The following is a 21874-nucleotide window of genomic DNA, read 5'->3' as shown; positions in this document are numbered from 1 at the left end:
AGCAGACATGCTAGAAGGGAAAATAACATTTTTTCCTATCTTAACAGGTGAACAGGCAAGCCCCATTTTAACTACAGATACTAAAATTCAGAAAGCTAGCAGCCTCAGAACAAGACGCCAGAGGGTTTTTGACACAAATGATGAAGATTCAAGGGTGACTCACCGTGTCTCTGTGGGATTGTGAAGTGGCAGTGCTCAGAGGATGGTAAAAATGACTGAGAAATCACACTCAATATTAAGATATGTCTTTTGAAAAATTCTATTCTGATGATATGATTGGCTTTCCTGATTGCTTATTGTATTCTTATGTCAATCACTTTTGATAAAGGAGATTTTTATATTAAAAGACATAGAAACGGCTATCGGTCTTTTCATCATCATTTTCTACCCTGTCAGTAGACGATGTGTGTGATGCCACGGAAAAAGTATCAAAGATTAATTTACACTAAACAACCATCAGTCTTGTATAAGGAGTTACTACACAGAATTATGGAAAAGACAAAGGAGTTTGAACCCTGAGATATAACTATGCTGTGGTGATGGCATCACCAACATGCAAGGATGTTTTTCTGATAAGTCAACAAACTCCTTAAGGGGAAATTGTCCTAAAATGTCACAAAATGATATCTATAAAACTATCCCCCATGTCTTCTTCTGCTCTTTTTGAAGCCTTTGAGTTACAAGATCATGTAAAACCTTAAGGACCACCGATCCCAGGATCTACTACTACCCAAGACTAGCAAAACACTTCCATATGTGTTATTTTCTTTGGCTATCACAATAGTCCTTCAAAATGACTGTAGTAGTCAGGGTTCTCCAGAGAAAGAGAATCAATTGTGGGGGGCTAACAAATCCAAAATCTGTTGGGCAGGCCAGCAGGTTAGAGGCACAGGGAAGAGTTGATGTTGCAGTCTGAAGGTAGAGTTTCCTCTTCTCTTGAGTCCCTCAATCTTTTTTCTATTAAAGCCTTCAAACTGATTGGATGAGACCCTACCCACATTATGGAGGGTAATCAGCTTTACTCAAATTCTACTGACTTAAATGTTAATCTCATCTAAAAAATGTCTTTGCAGAAACATCTAGAATAATGTTTGACCAAATACCTGGGTACCATAGCCTACCCAAGTTGACACACAAAATTAACCATTATACTGACTCTCCCCCAAAAAAATGCTCTGGGAATCTTTTCTGTGTTTTACCAGAACAGAGAATGACAAGCATTTTGTCCACTTTATTTGGGGTCCTCTTTTTGTCTTCTAGCAGCAACTTTTGAAGCTACCAGAACTTCTATAAATGTCAAAAACACTAACAGAAAAAAAACTGTAATTACCGAAGTAAAAAATGGATTCCAGGCTCAATTAATGATACTGCCAAGTATGACTTTGCTGTCAAATGTACACTCTTATTGATGACATAATTATTCAAAATATAATTTAACAACTAAATATTACTTTAAATATAATCATGTTCTATCCTATGGTACACTCTATAGACACAGTTATAACTGTTATTTTTTAAAATTCACCAAATTTTACTAATATAATCTGCAATATAGATTAGTGTTTGACATACAATATATCATTTGGAAGAAAAAGCCCTTAAACTTATAATTTCAGTAACTTTTATTAGTCTGCAAACCTTGAAATATCAGAGACATTAATAATCAAAATCTCCTGGACAGGTAATCACTTGGTTACTTTTTTCGGTTGTTTGCTTTACTCTGGGTATACAATGGAAGCAGTAATGAGCAAATGATCATTAGGGGCTCTTGGACCACGGCAGTGTGATGACCTGTTGCTTGTCAAGAAAATCCTCTTGCTCCTCATCTGTGCTGCTCTCAGAAAGTGTCAGCAAAGACTCAATTTCGGTATCTTTTTCAGAAGAGCTGGAAATACATTAAAAGATCAATACACAATATACACGACCAGGTTTCAACTCTTCATTTATCTTCTGATCAATACTACATATGTTGAAGTCATTGGAGACAGGCAGATGTGAGCAGGCTGTCTCAGCCTGGGGCCATAATTCTCAATGTGCCCAATATACCAAGCCTCCTTTTAATGAAAAATTATCATCATTCTCCCTCTCCCAAGAAATGAAGCCACAGTGGAACCAAGGAGAGAAGATTTTATGGTCTCTGGTTGTGTCTTTCATTGATGATTCAGAAGGCACTTCAGAAACTTGCAGAGCCTCAGGGTCATCATTAAGAACATTCATCATTCCATTGGCTGTTTAATAGAATCCCAACGAATAGACTGCCAGATAAATCACCTCTTTCATGTACAGTAAATTAGGACGATGTGGATAGCCAGTCAAGATATGCCAAAACTGAAATTAATGACAGCAATTACTTATTTTATTTTGTTGCATTTTATTGTGGAGAGGAACGTTGGAAGCTCTAGCACATAGGTGTCTGAAGTTTGGGAAAAGAGCCAGAGTGGCGGAACAGAGAGGAGCCTGCAGAATTCAGGTGTTTTGGTCCAAGTTATCTAGATTTTCGGCCCATGTATGCCACTAAGTAACATAAAATACTTCACCCTGTGATGGATGTAACTGTTCTCTGGGTTATTTTTTAAGCCCAACACAGGCTAAATTAGCAGTTGCTTAAACTTGGGTCTGTGGATCAGTGTAGATCTAATTGTGATAAAAAATTTTCACTGGTCTAAGAAGAGAAGAGAAAATAAGGACAAAGTAATGACTTTTTCATGACATTTTCATGACATTTTTAATGTTAAAGAACTGTGCTTTATTCTGTTGGTATGTTCCCCTTATAGTTTTAGTATTAAATGTCCTTTCTTTTATGAACTGATGGTGAGAGGATGTGGAAGGTTTAGTTGCTTTGTTTTTAACAACTTTTTAAGGGAAAAAATAGCGACTTTATATTGATCCTTCTTTTTAAAAATGTAAGTGGTGTTAGAAATGCAAAAATCCAACAACCACAGCTAAATGGTTTCCTCTTTCAGAAAGACAGAGTAAGAGACTCTTGATTCCCCTTTATTGCAATATTAGACTTGAAACCACTCAAAGGAATTTACAATCCAATGGATTTTTATTTTACATTTATCTTAGTCCTTCTAGAAAGAACCCTCCTCCTCCTTTTTCAAGGAATGCCAGTATGTCAATTGTAGTCTGACATGGTAGACTACTTTTCTGAAGCATTTATTGGTATAACCTATGTTCCCTATAAACTGATCACCATCCCTAAATGTTCTCACCTTATGTGAGGAAAGAATGAAATGATACAAATTAAAATATGCTATTATTAACAATCTAGACTCAATTTTAAGAAAGCAACTTCTCAATATTCTATTCTGAAAACTTTATTCACATTGAGTAAGATTCCATTAACGCATATTTATGGAATTTATTAGGTTAATTAACGCAAGTAAGGAAACTGTCTTTCAATATAAGAAGAAATGCTGAAGGATTATTAAATTCCAAATGTCTTTGCATTTTTCTGACACACATTGTACAGCAGAGAATTATCTCTTCACATTAAAGTAACACCTTCATAAGCCTTTTACTAAACCCTGATAATAGGTCAGCAAAGGACCCAAACATTTTACAAAGAAGGGCCATAGAAAGTACACACATGAGGACAATATTTATTCATAGAGTAAAGATAATTGGTTGGGGCTTGTCAAAATTTTTACTATGCACTATCTTCACACAGAAGCTGCAGGCTTAACCTACCTCGGTTCCTCAGCTCCACAGGGGCTCCTTGCACGTGAGGTCTTAAGGAAATCCAGGGTAGTCTGACTTATATTCAGTGAATGATTGTTGAAGGCTGGTAACTCTTCTGTGGTTAGGTTGTAAAGTTTTTCTGAAGGATCTGAAATATTTTATTTCATGCATTGTCAACACATAAATTCAAGAAACAAATGCACAGCAAATGGTGCTGAAAGTTTATCCAGAGTAAACTATAAGCAGTATAAAGAGGGTGGGCACAGATTTTTAATCATCCCTCAATTTTCTAATGTTTATGGAGTGGGCAGAGTGTGAGGTAAATTTGATCTACAATTCCAAATTAGGGTATGGATATCAAGTCACTTTAATCATAGTGATTTTTTTTTTTAGTAAATTCCCCCAAATTCCCCAATTTTATTTTTTTCAGTTTAATTGAGATATAACTGACATGCAACATTGTGAAAATTTAAGGTGTACAATATGTTGATTTGATACACTTATATATTGCAAAATGATTACCACCATAGCATTAGCTAACACCTCTACCACACCACATAATTATCATTTCTTTTCTGTGGTGAGAACATTTAAGATCTACTCTCTTAGCAACTTTCAAGTATATAACAGAATATTATTAACTATAATCACCATGCTGTACGTAAGATTCCCAGAACTTATTCGTCTTATAACTGGACATTTGTCTTCTTTGAACAACGTCTTCCCTTCTCCCTGACCCCCCAGCCCCTGGTAACCACCATTCCAGTCTCTGTTTCTATGAGTTTGGCTTTCTTAGATTCCACATGTAAGTGATATTATACAGTATTTGTCTTTCTCTGTCTGACTCATTTCACCTAGCCATGTTCATCTTTAAATATACATTATACTTAGGAAAAGTGTCAAATGTCCTGAGAATTCAACAAATTCCAAAGAAAATCAAGTGATCCTTTTTAAAGTTAGAATATTGTGCAACTCCTCAACTTGCCTGAATGTTACACATTTTATCTCTTTTTGTCTTCTAAGAAATAAAAGCTTTACCCCCACACAGTCTGAGGCAAAGGTTAGTCTTAGCAGAGCTGCCCTTTCTTTTTCTGATTCCTTGCTTTGTTTGGGTAGATAATAATCATTTGTACCTGAAAGGGGAGAAGCCTTCCATCTCCCTTTTCATGAAGCTGGCCTATGAGTCAGCCTAGGTAAGGACAAATAGTGCAAGTTCAGTAAGCAAACGTACCAATAGTCCCAGACTTAGGATGGTTTGACTTGATGATTTTTCAACTTTATAATGGCATGAAACGGATACATATTCAGTAGAATCTGTACTTTTTTGAATTTTGATCTTTTCCTGAACTAGCGATATGCGATAGGATCCTCCCTTGTGATGCTGAGCAGCGAGCCACAGCTCCCAGTCAGCCCCACGATCACGAGGGTAAACAATTGATACACTTCCAACTGTTCTGTACCCAGACAACCATTCTGTTGCTCACTTTCAATACAGTATTCAATAAATTGTAAGACGTATTCAAGACTTTACTATAAAATAGACTGTGTCAGATGATTTTGCCCAACTGTAGGCAAAGGTTATGAGAACATTTAAGGTAGGCTAGGCTAAGCTATAATGTTCAGTAGGTTAGGTGTGTTAAATGCATTTTCAGTTTATGATATTTTCAACTTACAATGGGTTTATTGGAACGTAACCCCATCATAAGTCGAGGAAGATCTGCATAAATAAACATATCTTTATGTAAACTACCAATAAGTCACGTGTAGTAATAAATATGATTACTATACTAAAAAGGCCATAATGCCTTCTTTTTGTCATTGATAAAGTTGCATGAGCCATCTAACTTATACATAAGATTATGCTATGATGACTTTTTTTTTTTTCTTTTTGCAGAGGAAGATTCACCCTAAGGTAATATCTGTTGCCAATCTTCCTCCTTTTCTTCCTTTTTCCCCCTCAAAGACCCAGTACATAGTTGTGTATAGCTGTAAATTCTTCTAGTTCTCTGTAAGCTGCTGCCACAGCATGGCTACTGACAGACACGTGGTGTGGTTCTGCGCCAGGGAACCAAACCCAGGCCGCTGAAGCAGAGTGCGCTGAACTTGAACCGCTAGGCCTTCAGGGCTGGCTCATATGATGACTTTTACAACTGTTAAAATCACTACTCTTTCCTTCACTCTTATGAAAGTGCCAAGTAAATATCCTCCTGATTAGAAGGACCAAATGCCAAACTAAACTTATTATACCTTTACTAAAGAGGTTTTTTTTTTGAGTGGTTAGTATTAACTTGAAGTTTTTGAGCAAGCAGATTCCCCTACTGAAAGTAACTTAGATTATTTCTGCTGCAAGATAGACTTCGATACATTTACAACTAGAAGTGTTCTTAAAATTATTTATCCCAGTGACTTTCAAATTACAATACATGGAGAAATTTAGTGCTCAGAGATGAGGCTCCTATTCCCACCACCCCACCGGCTCCCACCACCCCAAGTTTAACTTGGTCTCTTTTAAATTTGGGAGTTTTACATAAGATTAATTTTGAGAAAAACAAAATTACTCAGCTAACATTTTTGTCCCATCCCCACTTGCTGGAGATTAGGAAATTGAGGGCTCACAGGAGATTGGTAATTTGTTGAACTTCACACAATCACATAGTAGAAGAACTGGAACTAGACCTGAGCTCTTTTAGCTCACCAATATCATTAATTACTATGCTCCAGAATCTAATTCTTTAGCTTTAGGCTACTATCTTCCCTCTTATTTTTCCATAAGGTAAAAGAAGACAGGTATGCAAAGTACCTTTACATGCTCCAGTAACAGCGAATGTTACCTGCCGGAAGGCAGTCAATTCAGGATTTGGAATGGGTAGAACTACAGTACTAAAACCCAATAGTGTGGGGCCGGCCTGGTGGCGTAGCGGTTAAGTGCATGTGCTCTGCTCCCGGCGGCCCGGGTTCTGATCCCAGGCGCGCACCGACGCACCGCTTGTCAGGCCATGCTGTGGCAGCGTCCCACATAAAGTAAAGGAAGATCGGCACAGATGTCAGCTCAGGGCCAGTCTTCTTTGGCAAAAAGAGGAGGATTGGCATGGATGTTAGCTCAGAGCTGATCTTCCTCACAAAAAAAAAGAAACAAAAAAACAATAGTGATGCTTAGATCTAAAGAATACCACCAGGAGAGGTATTCAATCTCTGTTAGCCTCTGAGTCCTAATTGACTGAGCACAAAGCTAATTCAGATTGTGCAAACAGAATGGGGTTATTTTTGTATAATTATTCATTCTCAAAATTGTATTTCAGAATACTTTGGGAAGTTAACAAGAGCAAAGGTGACATCACTTGATTTTCAAGGCAGAGAAAAATAAAACTGCTTACAAAACCCCTATTGCAGGGTAGTGTTAAACCTAAAAGGCCGATTGTACAAAAACCTAAGTCTCCTGTTTTTCTAATACAGGACCAGGGAAGACTGGATTGACACTTATATTGGAAATTTTACTTTCTAACTGTCAAGTCAGCTGATTATTGAGGAATGGATTGAAGTTAAACCTTTTCCATCCCTAGACTAAGAGTGTATATTCTCTGATCATTGAAGAATCTCTTAAATACAATAATAATGAATTAGATAAAGAGGGAAAATCGACTAAATATAAAGTTCTAAGGTATATTTCTAAAACTCAAGTCATTTAAAACACATAAATAAAACTTTATCCCACAGGGAAACAACACCCATATAAATAAAAGAAATGAAAGAAAGATGAAAGGAAGAACAAAGAAACAGGTTAAAGACTTGAAAGAATGGAAACAAAGAAGATAGGAGATTTCCCAAGAAGGAACCAAAAGCGAAAACAACAACAAAAACTTCTAAAGGACCATCTAGCAGAGCAACAAAGACAAATGACGTCCCAATGTTTAGGAGGCGTGAGAACCAGGACACTTGCCCTGTAACCTGTGAGCCCCATCCAGCCCTCAGCCTCTTGTTTTCCTTTCCCTCCATCTCTCTTCCCTTTACCCTCACTCTGCCCACATCTTCCCCCTTTTAAGTGGTCATGACATTGATTTGAAGAAAGGATTTCAAATTATGTAAGTGGCATTGTGGTATGGTGGTAAGACAAAGGAATATGGGGCAGACATTCCTGGGTGTGTGCCTGGGCTCTTCTGTGCACCCAGGGGAGACCAAGGGCAATTTCTGCATCGCTCAGAGCCTCAGTTACTGTATCTGCAAAGGGGAAATGTAGAATAGCACCTGCCCCACCTACCTCACAGAGTAGCTCTGAAGATCAGATGGAGCAACATTACATACGAAAACAAACAGTGCTTATTATTACTCACTGAGTGGTTTCATACTCCTTATATCAGAACTTTTTTTAATATGTTGACTTTCACTTGTATGTAGCACTCAATTTTTTGCCTGAAATTCAATGGCGCCCTACAGCAAAAAAAGATTGCCATTCTAGCCCATCTTAACCTGTCTGTCTTTACAAGAGTTATCTAGTTAATCTGCTAACTATAAATCCTGAATAGCCCTTTCACAGTTTAATATTTTACTTGATGGTCAACCTATGAACAGAGGCTCCAATCACTCAGGAAGCCACTGCCTCGCTATTTTACTTCATGGACAATATGGCTACGTCTGCTGGTACCAGGTAGATCTTTATTCTTTCTTAAGAAATTTTTCTTAAGAAAAAGTACTTGCCTCTCTTTAACTACCTGGCTCAGTTAACTACCGTGGGACCCATACATACATAAGATTGCGGTGAGAACTTAAGGACCACAAAGACACTTAAACCACAAATCAGAATGAGTTTGAAACAAATGAGTCATTTTTTTTTTTTTTTCTTTTTTGGTGAGGAGAACTAGCCCTGAGCCAACATCCGATGCCAATCTTCCTCTTTTTTGCTCAGGAAGATTGGCCCTGGGCTAACATCTGTGCCCATCTTCCTCCACTTTATATGGGACACTGCCACAGCATGGCTTAACAAGCGGTGCATCAGTGCACACCCGGGATCCAAACCTGAGAACCCCAGGCCGCTGGAGTGGAGTGCGCTCACTTAACCACTGCGCCACTGGACCTGCCCCACAAACGAGTCATTTTTAACTACTGGAATGCTGAATGCTTTAAAGTGCATCATTACTAATACTTTCTCATAATGCATATCTTCTGATATTTTTCAAATTTCTTCAGGCTATAACAATATCCAAAAACTGACAAGGTGCCTTAATAATTAAGTTATACTGATATGTTGAGCTTTTTAAGGAAGTGACTGTAGTATTATTTACAAAGATATTTGTGGAAGAAATAATAATATGGCATGAACTATAGCTAACTATCATCCTCAAAGTGGTCTAGAAGAAAAGATAGTTTTAGAACGGAATCAGCTTTTAGATGTTTTTGACAAAAAATTGGACTTACCAAGAGCACCTTACCCTACTGTATGTAGAAAGCACCACCCACTGATTCCTTATATAATTTAACAGATTTTTCAAGATTTACTATGTGCTAGAGTATGTTAAGAGAGAGTGTGTGTGTGTGTATAGAGAGGGAGAAATAAATTTTCATAAATATAATATTTAATATATACTTGAATTCAATCATTGAACAATTTTGTGATAGGGTCTATTATTATGCCCATCTTTCATACACAGTAACCGATGCAAAGTGAGATTAAGAAAGTAAGTTGCCCAACATCACGAAGCTAGCAAGTGGTGGTTCCAAGGTCCAAAACCAGACTCCTGGCCCCAGAGCCTGGCTCTCCATCACCCTGCTTTGCTGACCCATCTCCTGATTCAGCAGGAAGTTGTGTCTGCAACCTGCACACACACATCCGATGGCCCTGGCGCTGCCCACCTCGCCTGCTTCTGACAGGGCTCTAATATCAGCCACAGCAATCTGAATCCAAGGAGAGACATTTCATGTAGTTATGTCCTGCCTTGTCTTCTCCCAGCTCCTTGTCTTTTGTTTTCCATAGAATTTAGAGAAAGGAGATGCATCCTAGCTCTAACAGAAAACAAGTCAGAAAGGTTGCTGCTCACAAAAAAGCAGCTTTCACAGGGACGCAAACACATCTACATTTGTATAAGAGTAGAATTGCGTAGCTGTGTCTGTGTGAGACCAAACCTCATGAAGAGATTTTCCAAACTGCACCATGAGTAGTGAAACGTGGGTGGAATTTTTCTGCCCATTGATGCTAAACAGAATACAAAGCCTTGTGCAGATTCAGTGAATTTGCTAGAATAGGGCCTGATTTCCCCGCAGCGTCTGTTGCCTCACTGACTGTTGGGTTGATTCAGCCCATGTGCCGTCCCCTTCCTTCCTCAGCTCCAGGTGAGTGTCTCCAAAGCTGTGCCCTCATCCAAAGCCAGCCTTCCCAAATAGAAAGAGAGCGGTTCCTGCTCAAGGGTATGGAAGGGATGGCGTTCTGCTCCTGGACCGCCAGAAAAGCCCTGATGGTTCACAGACTCCACAGCAGTGTAAAGTTGCGTATTCTTGTGAAAATACTGGCATTGGCGTATGAGAAAATGAGTGACACAGGGAAACGATGAAGCATGTAAGATCAAAAGTGATAAAGGAAATAGAAAAGCCGAGTGGTTAGAAACAAAAAAAAGACTACTGTTTGTAAAGTACTGTATTTCATTTGTAAAACATGGAACTTATCAATTTATCAAAATAAGAAATCCTTCATCTTCTGATTAAAAACTGTATGGTTATCCTTTTAGATCCAGTGCAGATCTGACATGCTTCATTTTAGAACTGATCTTTAACGTGAGAATTATCTCTAAGGAGATTTACATTTGATTTTTGGCAATTTAGAGTAAAGCAAATGAATGATAGGTGGGTAAAGATGGATCATAGACTCTCTTCCCTCAACGTCTTATGAAATAAATAGAAAAAGCAGAAAAATAAAAATAAAATCAAAAAAGAACCAAACAAAGAAAAGGATACAAGTTCACATAATAAACTTTGACAAAGGGCAACCAAAGAAATGAACAGAAGACTTACTGAGGTGTAGCTGGGTGCTACTGCTGTCCCCCCCTCCACTCCTCACCCCATACACACACCAACTAGTCATAGCGAAAGACAAGTCATCTAAAGTTCTGACAAGTCTCAACCATACCACACCAGTTTGGAGAAAAGCAGGTGAAGGAGAAGTAAGGAGAAAACATTTGAAATATTTTTTAAAGCCCCTAAATACCCATCATAAGGTCTTAGCAGAGGCAAGAAAATTGCAAACTCGCAGGTGTCCCTACAGGGACAGAATACACCTGAAACCAGGCCCAGTGAAGTTTGGCATTTAATAAAATTCAGAAAAAGACAAGAGAGCCCAGATTCTCCAACAAAGGAGGCTGAGCTTGCAGTCCTTCATCAGTCCTCCCCATGCCTTTGAGCCAACAGGATACAGAAAAGAGTGCGCTACCCAACCCACAAAGGTAGCTCCAAAGGGAAGACTGACAGATCTCAGTACAGGTGGAGAGCATTTCAGGGGGAATGCAGTCTCACTATACCAGAAATGACAGAGGATATGAGTAAAGCCACGCACGGTAAGTTTGAGCATGTAAGATACAAAGAAATGACAGCAACTAGTTATGCAAACAGATTAGAATCCATAGCATGCAAAAAATGATTAAATAAAAGACAAATTTGGTGGAAAACAGATCAAGATGATAAGAAAATTCCCCATAAGTCCCTTGGCTACAAAAGAAATAATAAAAGCAACATTTTTAAAAACAGTAAAACTAACCTCAAAGATCAAACAACAATCCATCAGACGTCAAAAAGGAAAATATTAAATGGTCACCTGTTCCTGGATTGGATCCTGTACCAGAAAAAAACAAGCTATAATGAACATCATTGAGCCGATTTAAAAATATTTGATATGCACTGTGGATTATATTGTATCAATTTTAAGTTTCCTGATTTTGATCATTGTACTGAGGTTATATAAGAGAATGTCCTTGCTCATGGGAAATATATAATAAAGTATTTTTTTCGTGAAGGGTCATGATGTTTATAACTTCCTCTCAAATGTTTCAGGAAAAAAGAGCACTGTGTGTGTGTGTGTGTTCGTGTGTGTGTGTATACACATATGTAAATAGGCCAAAAGACAAACAGGTAGTGAACTGGTAAAGTGTATATAGGAGTTCTTTGTACTATTCTTGCATTCTTGCAAATTTTATGTAAGTTTGAAATTATATCAAAGTAAAAAATTACTGGGCCGGCCCCGTGGCTTAGCGGTTAAGTGCGCGCGCTCTGCCGGGTTCGGATCCCGGGCGCGCACCAACGCACCACTTCTCCAGCCATGCTGAGGCCGCGTCCCACATACAGCAACTAGAAGGATGTGCAACTATGACATACAACTATCTACTGGGGCTTTGGGGGAAATAAATAAATAAAAATTAAAAAAAAAAAAATTATCAAAAAAGTCAAAGCAATACCTTTAGAGAGCTAACTTATTAAGTCAACCAATAAAGAATGGACTATAACCAGCTAAAAATTGAAATTCTGACATAGTAGACAAGCTTGAGAGAATCACAGTAAATGCAAAGGAAAATAAAAACTGGTTAAAACAGTTGCAGAAAATATACATAAATACATCATACAAAGAGGATCCAACATAAACGAAATAGGTTTCTCAGCAGGAGAAAGCCAAATGGAACAGAAAAGCAACTGAAATATACAGTAGGAGAAAATTGCTCTGAAAATAAAGAGAAACTTATTTTGCAGACAGAAGGAGAACCCTGTGTTTTAAGAAATGCTGAATTATTGACATGGAAACACAATCCTGGGTCCAGTTACTGAATTTCAAAGATTAAGAAAAAATTTTTCAAATATCCCGTCAGGAAAGAAGCCTGTTGCATGCAAGAGAGAGGGCGAAGTCAAAACTCAAGGTGATCTCAGACTACTTCTCGGCAGAATGCAGACCCAGATAACAATGAATCAGTACGCACAAGGTTTAAAGGAAAAGTGACGCAAGGAAATTGCCCTCAGCCAACTTGCCATTTAAATATAAAGGTAGCAGGCATTCTCAGACACAAAACTCGAGTAACAGAGCTACCATGAGCCCTACCTGGGGGAAAACACTATTTGACAATTAAATTCAACCAAATAAAAGTTAAATGGAAAAACTAAAGGACACACTAGCACCATATTCAGGGACAGAAGACAGTGCAGAAATGTCTACTACATACAGCAGAAGAAAAGATGCGATCCCCTAAAGTAATCCAGCTAACTTGCCCATCAACCATAAAGATAAAACAGACAATCTCAAGAATGCCACAATCAAGCTTTCTAGAGATGAATCTAAATAAAAGGTTCAAAATTGGGAAGTCATAGTAAAAATGCTGGTGCTGATTACTTAATCCATATGAATTTTCACTAAGAGAAAGAAAAGAAAAGGAAACCTTGAAAAAATGAAAAATTATAACATAACTATAACAGCAATGTATTTAATACTATCTGTAGTTACATGTGGTTAAAAAAAACCCAACAAAGAAATCCTCATCTTTTATTATAGGGATTTAATCATTACTGTCTAAAACTAAGTCATAGTTAAAAATGGCCTTAATCGCTTACTGTTTCTTTTCACCTTTTTTCTTAATTTTTAAAGGGACATTTGTAAAAATTACAGGTTGGACCACATAAAATTATCAATATTCCACTGTTTTTTGTCTACAAAAGGGCAATTTCATATAGTTCAACTTAACATTTTTGTGGTGAAAAAATATTTATCTAAAGTGTACAATTTCCTTTAGTTTCATTTTAATTTTTTTTTTGTTAAATTGGGTAAATAGATACACAATTTAAAAAATTATGTAGAGCACAAATCTATTTTTTATAAAATTATTACTATTTTTCCTTAAATCTATCCATCCTTCTATTTAGTCTTATATGTATAGTTATGATATAAACAGAGATGTCTAAAATGATGCTCATCAAATGTTAATAATGGCTGTTTTCAGAGTAGTAAGATTTCGTGGGGATTTGGCTTCCTTTTTTGTATTTTCTTGTATTGCTTGAATTTTTCAAAACCAAGATGTATTCTTTTTAGGAAGATAACAAAGTCATTATTCTAAGGTCAATAAGGGAGGTTATCACTAAAAAGGAACAAAAATAAAAAAAACAAGGGAGGAGCATGTGAGGAATATACAGGCCTAGAGGTTTCTGGCCTGCCTCTTGGATCTGCAGCTGCTTCTATCAAATTGCATGAACAACTTTCTGATGAAAATTAAGAGGACTATTTCTCCTGATATTTTGTTGCTGAACCAGACCTTTGAATGTTCAAGAATATGGTTATGATTTGCTAGACTACATCCATTGAGGTTTAGGAAATAGAACGCACAAGTATAATTTCTCTTCAAACCAGTCTGCCAACCAGTAGCATTGGCATCAACTGGGCACCCGTTAGATGCAAAGACTCTCAGGCCCCACCCACACATACTGAATCAGAATCTGCATTTTAACAAGATCCTGTGAGGATCTGTGCATACACTGCAGCTTGAGAAATACTGCTTGAAAAGATCTGACAGCTCAGTTTTCCAACAAGGGTGTTGGGCAGTAGCTTTCACAAAGTTACAGGGATTAGTCACTCAGTGGGTTTGTAGAAAGGAGGAAAAAAAAAAAATTTCTGTCCATATGAAGGTCTTTATGCCACAATTTAACTCTGTCTTATGTGGGGTAAGGGGACTATCTCTGGTGTGGCTGTGCATTCACACTTTTTATGACATTTTCAGGGGATATTGAAGAAAACAGACACAAAAGTTGACAGTTAAAAGAGGCAAAGAGAAAGGCCTGTTTTCTTGGAGTGCAATATGAAGAATCAGGCCAAAGGCAGAGTTAACATTGTCTACACTGAAAACAATAGCATTACCTGCAAGATTTCTCAGCACATTTAATTCTTTTTCCAAACTGTCTAAGGTTTCTTGATCAGCAGTGGTGTCTAAGAAAGGCTCATTGTGGTCAGTAACATCAATATATTCAATTTCTGAAATTTCAGAAGCAGCTCTAGATAATGATGGAGCAGCTGCACTTCTTGATCGAGGAGGAGAGGAGGAAAGACAGCTGGAGCTTCTTTTTACAGAGTTGGAAAGTGGTAAATTTGCTGTTGAAGGTCTCTGTGATGTCTGGCCTAAAATGAAAAATGAAAAAAATTTAGGGCCGGCCCTGTGGCTTAGCGGTTAAGTGCGCACACGCTCCACTACTGGCGGCCCGGGTTCGGATCCCGGGCGTGCACCGATGCACCGCTTCTCCAGCCATGCTGAGGCCACGTCCCACATACAGCAACTAGAAGGATGTGCAACTATGACATACAACTATCTCCTGGGGCTTTAGGGAAAAAAAAGGAGGAGGATTGGCAATAGATGTTAGCTTGGAGCTGATCTTCCTCAGCAAAAAGAGGAGGATTAGCATGGATGTGAGCTCAGGGCTGATCTTCCTCACAAAAAAAAAAGTTACATTTAAAAAAAAAAAAAGAAAAAAATTTAAATCAACTGTTTTTAAAATTGTGAATGAGTGCTTAAAGATACCAAATACCAGCCCTTGAACTTAGAGCAGTTAAATTCACGCAACAGAGATTATGAGAAAGTGAACTTTAGATTATCATCCATTCTGGTCTATCACAATTTGTTAATCTCAAGTCACTTTCTCTATGCCATAAAGAACACTTCTGGGTTATTTTCCCCTAATTTTTCTACCTTCAGAAAAAGACAAGCTAATTTTAATATTAACTAAAGCAAAAACATCTGTAAACCAAGTCAATTCCAGAACAATTCAACACCCAATCTTATAATCTATCCCATGACCAACCACTGTGCCCAGTTTCTAAAATTCTAGAGCAACACCACACTGTGCCTGCAAACCTGTAGGATAAACATGGCACCACCTCCTAGTGAACTAATTTCACCTGATGGTGTGTAACATTCTTCTATTAAAACAACTATGGAGAAAAAATAGGCTAGTATGCAAAGTCTTCTAGAAAAACACAAGCTTTAAAGAACCTGAGATCACACCTCTAATTTTCCTACATAGGAGCTCACTCTCTGCTGCTTTATAGGGTAATTTAGTGGGAAAGTTCCAGAAGCACAGATCTAAGGCAGACTATTCCTTTGTTCTACTAGGGCAGTCGCCATTTTGTCTTGACCTATTTCAAAGTTGGATTTAGCTGGTTTCTTCAGCGTGTGTTTCTTTCATAGTAGGAACAAAAAATCCCTTCAAATCTTACACTAACACAACATAACTATATGTATACAATCATTCAGTATTGCTCACAAAATCTTCTAATAAATGCCAAAGGAATAAAGTACAAATTTAGAAATTCATAGTGCAGGTATATTTTTAAATGTACTGAATCATTGTTCTGATTGAGATAAGTATACATATATATATAAAATATAAATAATTTATAAGATAACCTCGCATTCACTTAACACAAATTGGCTTTGTGTAAAATATTGGATTCTTTAAAGAAGTGCTATTGTCATTATCACAAAAATCATGATTTGAGTGAACATATGCCATACAACATTATGCCCACTCTATAGACTCAAAGGAAAATGTAAAACTCAGAAGAGTGGCTACAGACAGCTGTCAAGTATTAACATTTAATGACTACTGAGTTTGTCTTTTTTTTTACCTTAAAAGATCTCCTTTGAATGTAGCTAGTACCCTAAGAAGAATCTTAACGCAGTATGCAATTATTTAAGCAATTAAAACTGACTAAGGTAAGTCCCAAAGGGCACCAATTTTAATGAACATTTCAGAAATCAATTTTGAAAACAATTTTTGTTGGAATGAAATTATGAACAAATTAAAATAAGATTCTGACCTTTTTGTGTCTATTTGCATTCAGAGACAATTCTGAGGAAAAATAACTGGTAAAAATGTGCCTATGTTTTAAGAAAAATAAATGTAAATATCTGTAAGAATTATTTTAATGACTAGAATTTAGAATGATTTCCCCCTTTACCTGTAATATGTAAAGAATCAATATTTTATTCATAGTCATCAAGAAAAGCAACGTTCCATTTCTACACAATGAAACAGTGGTCAGAACAGCCATAGTAGAAACACAGGTCAGTGAGTATAACAGTGGTTCAACTATATAAATCAAAACTTCCAGATCTATGGAGAAAACCATATCCTTCTGTCTGTATTATGCTATGTCTCAGTCAAGTAAAAATTAAAGAAATTTAGAACCTTTATTAAAATAAAACAAACAAATGGAAGATGTTATGAGGAAGAACTGGACTTCTGCCAACATATGCAAATATGAGGTGAGAAAAATTTAACATGACGCAGATGCCCTTCAGAAAATTCAGGAGCATACAAACACTTGCTGAACTCTTCTAACGACATCTGGTTGCCACGGTATTAGAGGTCAATTGATCCCAACTGACAAAAAATGTACACCAGGGGTGGGTCCGACTTGTGCTTAGCACACGGCAAAGAGACAGACCATCTTTTGTACTGGAAATAAGTTCAAAGTGTAATTTAAAGTACCTAAAACATACAAAGAGACAGAAGAGCCTTCAATTTGGTCCTTGATCTTATTTATTTTGTTCATTCAGGAGAGTATGTCATTCCCTCTAATATTTCCTGTATAAGCTTATTAATGTTATTGCTAGGGTTAAGATTTGAAGCACAGTGAAGACTGGCACCAATGAAAAATGCCATGATTGCAGGGATCACTCTATAATTAAAAAAAAAGTCCAGTTTGTAGATTATAAACATAAGAAATTCATTTTAGAGTAACTGTCACTTTACATTGCCATCACTGGCAATGTAATCTTAGGAAATTATAGATTAACACTAATCACAGTTATACTCTAAATATAGCAAAAGAAATTGTCCTTGGTATTAGCTAAAGAATATACATGCTCTATGATTACTAATGAGACCGTGCCAAATATTGGGAAGATAAAATAGAAGCGTGCTTTGGGTTACATTAATGGGCATAAGAATGCTGATAAGGACATGAAAAATATGAATCACTCACTGAATAGTATTTAATACAACAATAATTGTTACTGCAATTCTAAATATAAACATTAAAATTAGATGAAACATAAGCAGAGCAACATGCCTTTTGCACAGTGTTCTAATAACAAAACATTCTGATCAAAGGACCCAATATTTTATCCCTGAATAAAGGTTGCAAAATATTTTTGTCTTTTGATATTCTTTCTCCACTGTGTAATTTACTCAGAATTTATACACAAAAAATAAAAATGTATTTTCTTTTTTTTTTTAATTAATTAATTAATTTAGTTATTTATTTTTCCACCAAAGCCCCAGTAGATAGTTGTATGTCATAGTTGCACATCCTTCTAGTTGCTGTATGTGGGACGCAGCCTCAGCATGGCCAGAGGAGCGGTGCGTCAGTGCGCGCCCTGGATCTGAACCCGGGCCGCCAGCAGCGGAGCGTGCGCACTTAACCGCTAAGCCACAGGGCCGGCCCCCAAAAATGTATTTTCTAAGAGTTCTTGATCCATATATGGAAATTTTATTTAGCAGCACGGTTTGGTAGAGAGAACACTAAACTGAGAAGCAAGAAACTTATTGTCTACTCTTACTGAATTAGAAGCCAGCCTGTGACCTGAGACATAAAAATTCATATTTCACATATAAAATTAAGGAGTTGGACAGAATGACGTCTTAAATACCCTCCAACTCTAAGAACCTATGAATTAATACCCAATCCGATTTTATTTTAAAATCATTTGTCAAATCCTAAAACTGCCAGGCACTGTGTCAGGATCAGGGTATTCAGAAGTGAATGAGAGACTCTGCCCCTCCGTTCAAGTTGCGCTCCAAACTAACACACAGTCCTGCTATCCTGCTTCACTCATCACAAACACTTCCTAAGCGCTGACAATGTACCGGGCTGGGTTCCATCACTGAGGATACAACAATGAGCGGGACAGGTTAGGTTCTTGCTTTCATTCCAATCAAAGGTAGGGCGAGCAAAAAATAACTAAGTAAACAAAAGAATTTCATCTAATGATAGCTTCTATGAGAAAGATGCAAGAAAGTAAATGTGATTGAGGGACTCAAGACACCAGCATTAGAGAGGGCAGTTTCAGAAGGCCTCTCTAAGGAGGCAGCATCTGGGCTGAGATGGAATAACAGGAAAGAATCAATTATATGAAAAACGGTGTGAAGATGGAGAGCGAGGCTGCAGAGCATCCTAGATCAGAGGGAAGAGCTAATTCTAAAGCTAAGAAGTAAGGGTGTGGCCTGAGAACAGAGAGAAAGCTAGCGTGGCTGCAGTGTGGGAGAAGATGTGGTTTAGGAGAGATGGCAGGGCCAGCTCAAGTACTGCTGTGTGATGCATGATAAAGAATATAAGTTTTTTTCTATCTTATATAAGAAACTACGGAATGCTTTTAAGCAGGAGATTGACAAGACACAATTTATGGTTTAAGTTTACAGAAAATATGATTCATTCCCTATAAATTATAAACAATTTTATGACTATAAATATAAACAATTCACTCACTGACTAAAAGCAGTAGAATATGATGGAAATTAATCATAGCAACATGTTTTAGAGAGAGGCATAAGTGAAAATGAGAGACAAGTGAGAGATGATGGACAACTGGCTTGGGCTCCTCTTGAGCAATAAAGATGGAAGTGGTTAGATTTGGGATCAATTTCAGAACTGAAATCAGCAGGATTTAGGCATGAATAGGATGTGGTGGGTACCAGAGAGTCATGATGACTCCCAGGTTTCAGACTTACAAATGTTTGGATGACTGTGTCATACAGAGACAGGAAGATGGGGTGGGGAGGAGTAGGTTTGGCAGGGGTGGGGAGAATCAACAGATGCTGCTAAACACACACATTTCACATCTATCATGTTTTTACATTCACAAACATAAAAATCTTACAGAAACAGGAATTCCTTTATATACTGGCATCAGTTCAGAATATAAGATTTCTATAACTTGTGATATAGCCAGGAAATTTTTATTTTTATTTCAGGCCACTACCTCTGTCCAGAAAGTCATTTCCCACTGCCCCTAACTGGTAAATCTTATTAATTCTTTAAGATTCAGCTGAAATGTCACTTAGTCTCTAACACCTTGCATATCTATACTTTTCAATGGCAAAGCAATTATTTTACCATCTCCATTCCTAAAAGACTGTACAGGTCCTTACCTGGATTATAACTGATCTCATATACTATCATTAATTACCTATCAATCTCCAAAAGTATATTACTCACATTCCTTTTATAAAACTTTATTATTAAAGTGTAATTTAAATGTTTACATATCTATATAGCAGTCTTCTCAAGTCTGATTTTTGGATCAGCATAACATGAAGTTGTTGATAAAACAAATGCAAATTCTTGGACCGTATCTCAGCCTTAATGAATCAGAATCTCTGAGTGAGGTGGAGAAATCCTCATGACAACGGGCTTCCCAGGTGATGATGCTCACATTGGCCTTTGAGAACCTCTGCACTGGACTCCAAGCTCTCAGGCTACAGAGGTGAGGGCTCATTTTGTACCCCCAGTGTCTGGCTGTGCCTGGCCTAAAGTAGGTGCACCTACAAATGTTTTTTATAGTAAATTATTGATTTCAACTGATCACTCCAAGTTGATACTTAAAGGCATTTGGCTACTTATTTATCAAGATTTGTCTTAGTTACAAATTTCTCGTAGCATGCATGTGAACTTGTTTTCATCCACTTATAGTGACTTAAAACAGTTCCTTTGACTGCCTCAGAAGGAAGCATCCAGAATTTTTGAAGCTGCTCTAAACATTTATGTGAGAATAGGTACCTAATTATAGAGCCAAAAAACATTCATCATAAATGGATGATTTTTTCACTAAAAAAACCTTTTAAATCTGACAGATTCTCTACATAAATGCATATGGAAAGAATCTAAGCTAGACAAGGAGTTTTAATCATAGGATTTAGGGCAAAGAGAGAAATATAAATCTTACATATTTGGAAAAATCATATGTAATTAAATTTCTGGCTTGAAGATGGCCTTCAAACGCAGGCAAATAGCCCCGTTTATCAAGTGTTCCTCTTAAACCATGAGCTCCCGAGATCAGGAAAATGACCTATGCATCCCTTTTCCCCCACAGCCCAGCACAGAGTCAACATACTCAACACATGTGTGTTGAACTGCCTCAATTCCTCAGTATTCTACTGCAACTACATATGAAATTCAGCATAAAGCAAACCTACTTTAGCAGGTATTATTGGATAACAATAACGACCTAATAATACTGCTGATTTTAATGATGTCAAAATTCTCTGCATACACTCACTGGGAAAACATTACAATGAGCAATCAACATGTCAAAAGAGTTATCCTGTAGACAAAATAATCTTGAGATTATTTTGGTTAGAGAATAGAGTTAATGAACTGAAATCAAGATTCCAGCATTAACAGATTCAGCATTGGGTTAGAGGTGTCTTAACCACAGCTATAAGCCCGAATCTTAACCTAAGCCATTCATTTCACAAATTCCTATGTGTGATCATAATATGAACCAAGTGGAAGACTATGCAAAATCTAGTATAAATACACTGTTTGCTGAGATTGTAATGAAAGTGAGTATGTATTTTATAAGTACTGTTCAAAATATACACCATATCTTGAGCTACGCTTTGAAAATATTATTCCTAAAACATTGTTACAGAAAATAACTAAGACCGTAACTCATGTTTTTGAGGAGAATACGGTAAGGACTATTCCTGGTTTTTTGGTTTAGGAAGAAAAGTCCAGGACAGTTAAAATGAATAAGTTTACATTATGAAACTGCAAAAGCTAATTTTCAGGTGCCTAATAAACTGCTAAGAAACAAACTAATAAACAAAGTAAGCCACCAGAATGCTCTGGGGCCTCTAGCCACTCTTACCTGTCTTCTGCTGAGTTCTACTTGATGACGGGTTCTGGGCTTTCTGCAGAACACCCAGGGCAACTCTGTCCTCAGCATACGTACTTATGCTATGGTCTGGGATCCATTCTCTGTCCCCTAAGATGGAAAAATGGTCAAATAATACAAATTTTAAAAAAGAGAAAACTCCATGTTGTTGCTTTATTATATTTATCATTTTACTGGATAATATTTAGCTAATTAAAGAATATTTATAACAGTGAGGTATATATTATGAAAGACAAAAATCTCATAATTATACAATAAAAACCATTAGACTCACATAGCTTAATAAAAAGAAA

The 21874-nt window shown here is 37.1% G+C and overlaps 1 protein-coding gene across 1 annotated transcript in view; it reads right to left on the bottom strand.

Moving 5' to 3' along the window:
• Nucleotides 1–1636: 1636 nt before the first annotated feature.
• The window catches only part of ZBBX (zinc finger B-box domain containing), a 100903-nt gene continuing 80665 nt past the window's right edge, over nucleotides 1637–21874 (bottom strand). The window contains exons 17-20 of the mRNA XM_087439444.1: nucleotides 21555–21671; nucleotides 14546–14803; nucleotides 3694–3832; nucleotides 1637–1885 (exon numbers count right to left, since the gene is read on the bottom strand). Coding sequence (XP_087295570.1) covers nucleotides 1759–1885; nucleotides 3694–3832; nucleotides 14546–14803; nucleotides 21555–21671 — 641 coding nt within the window. The 3' untranslated portion in view covers nucleotides 1637–1758. The remainder of the gene's footprint in view (nucleotides 1886–3693; nucleotides 3833–14545; nucleotides 14804–21554; nucleotides 21672–21874) is intronic.

Source organism: Ceratotherium simum, chromosome 15 (genome assembly GCF_057802395.1).
Source record: "Ceratotherium simum simum isolate JZ-2026a chromosome 15, ASM5780239v1, whole genome shotgun sequence".
NCBI lineage: Eukaryota > Metazoa > Chordata > Mammalia > Perissodactyla > Rhinocerotidae > Ceratotherium > Ceratotherium simum.
This window is presented reverse-complemented; position numbering and strand designations above follow the sequence as displayed.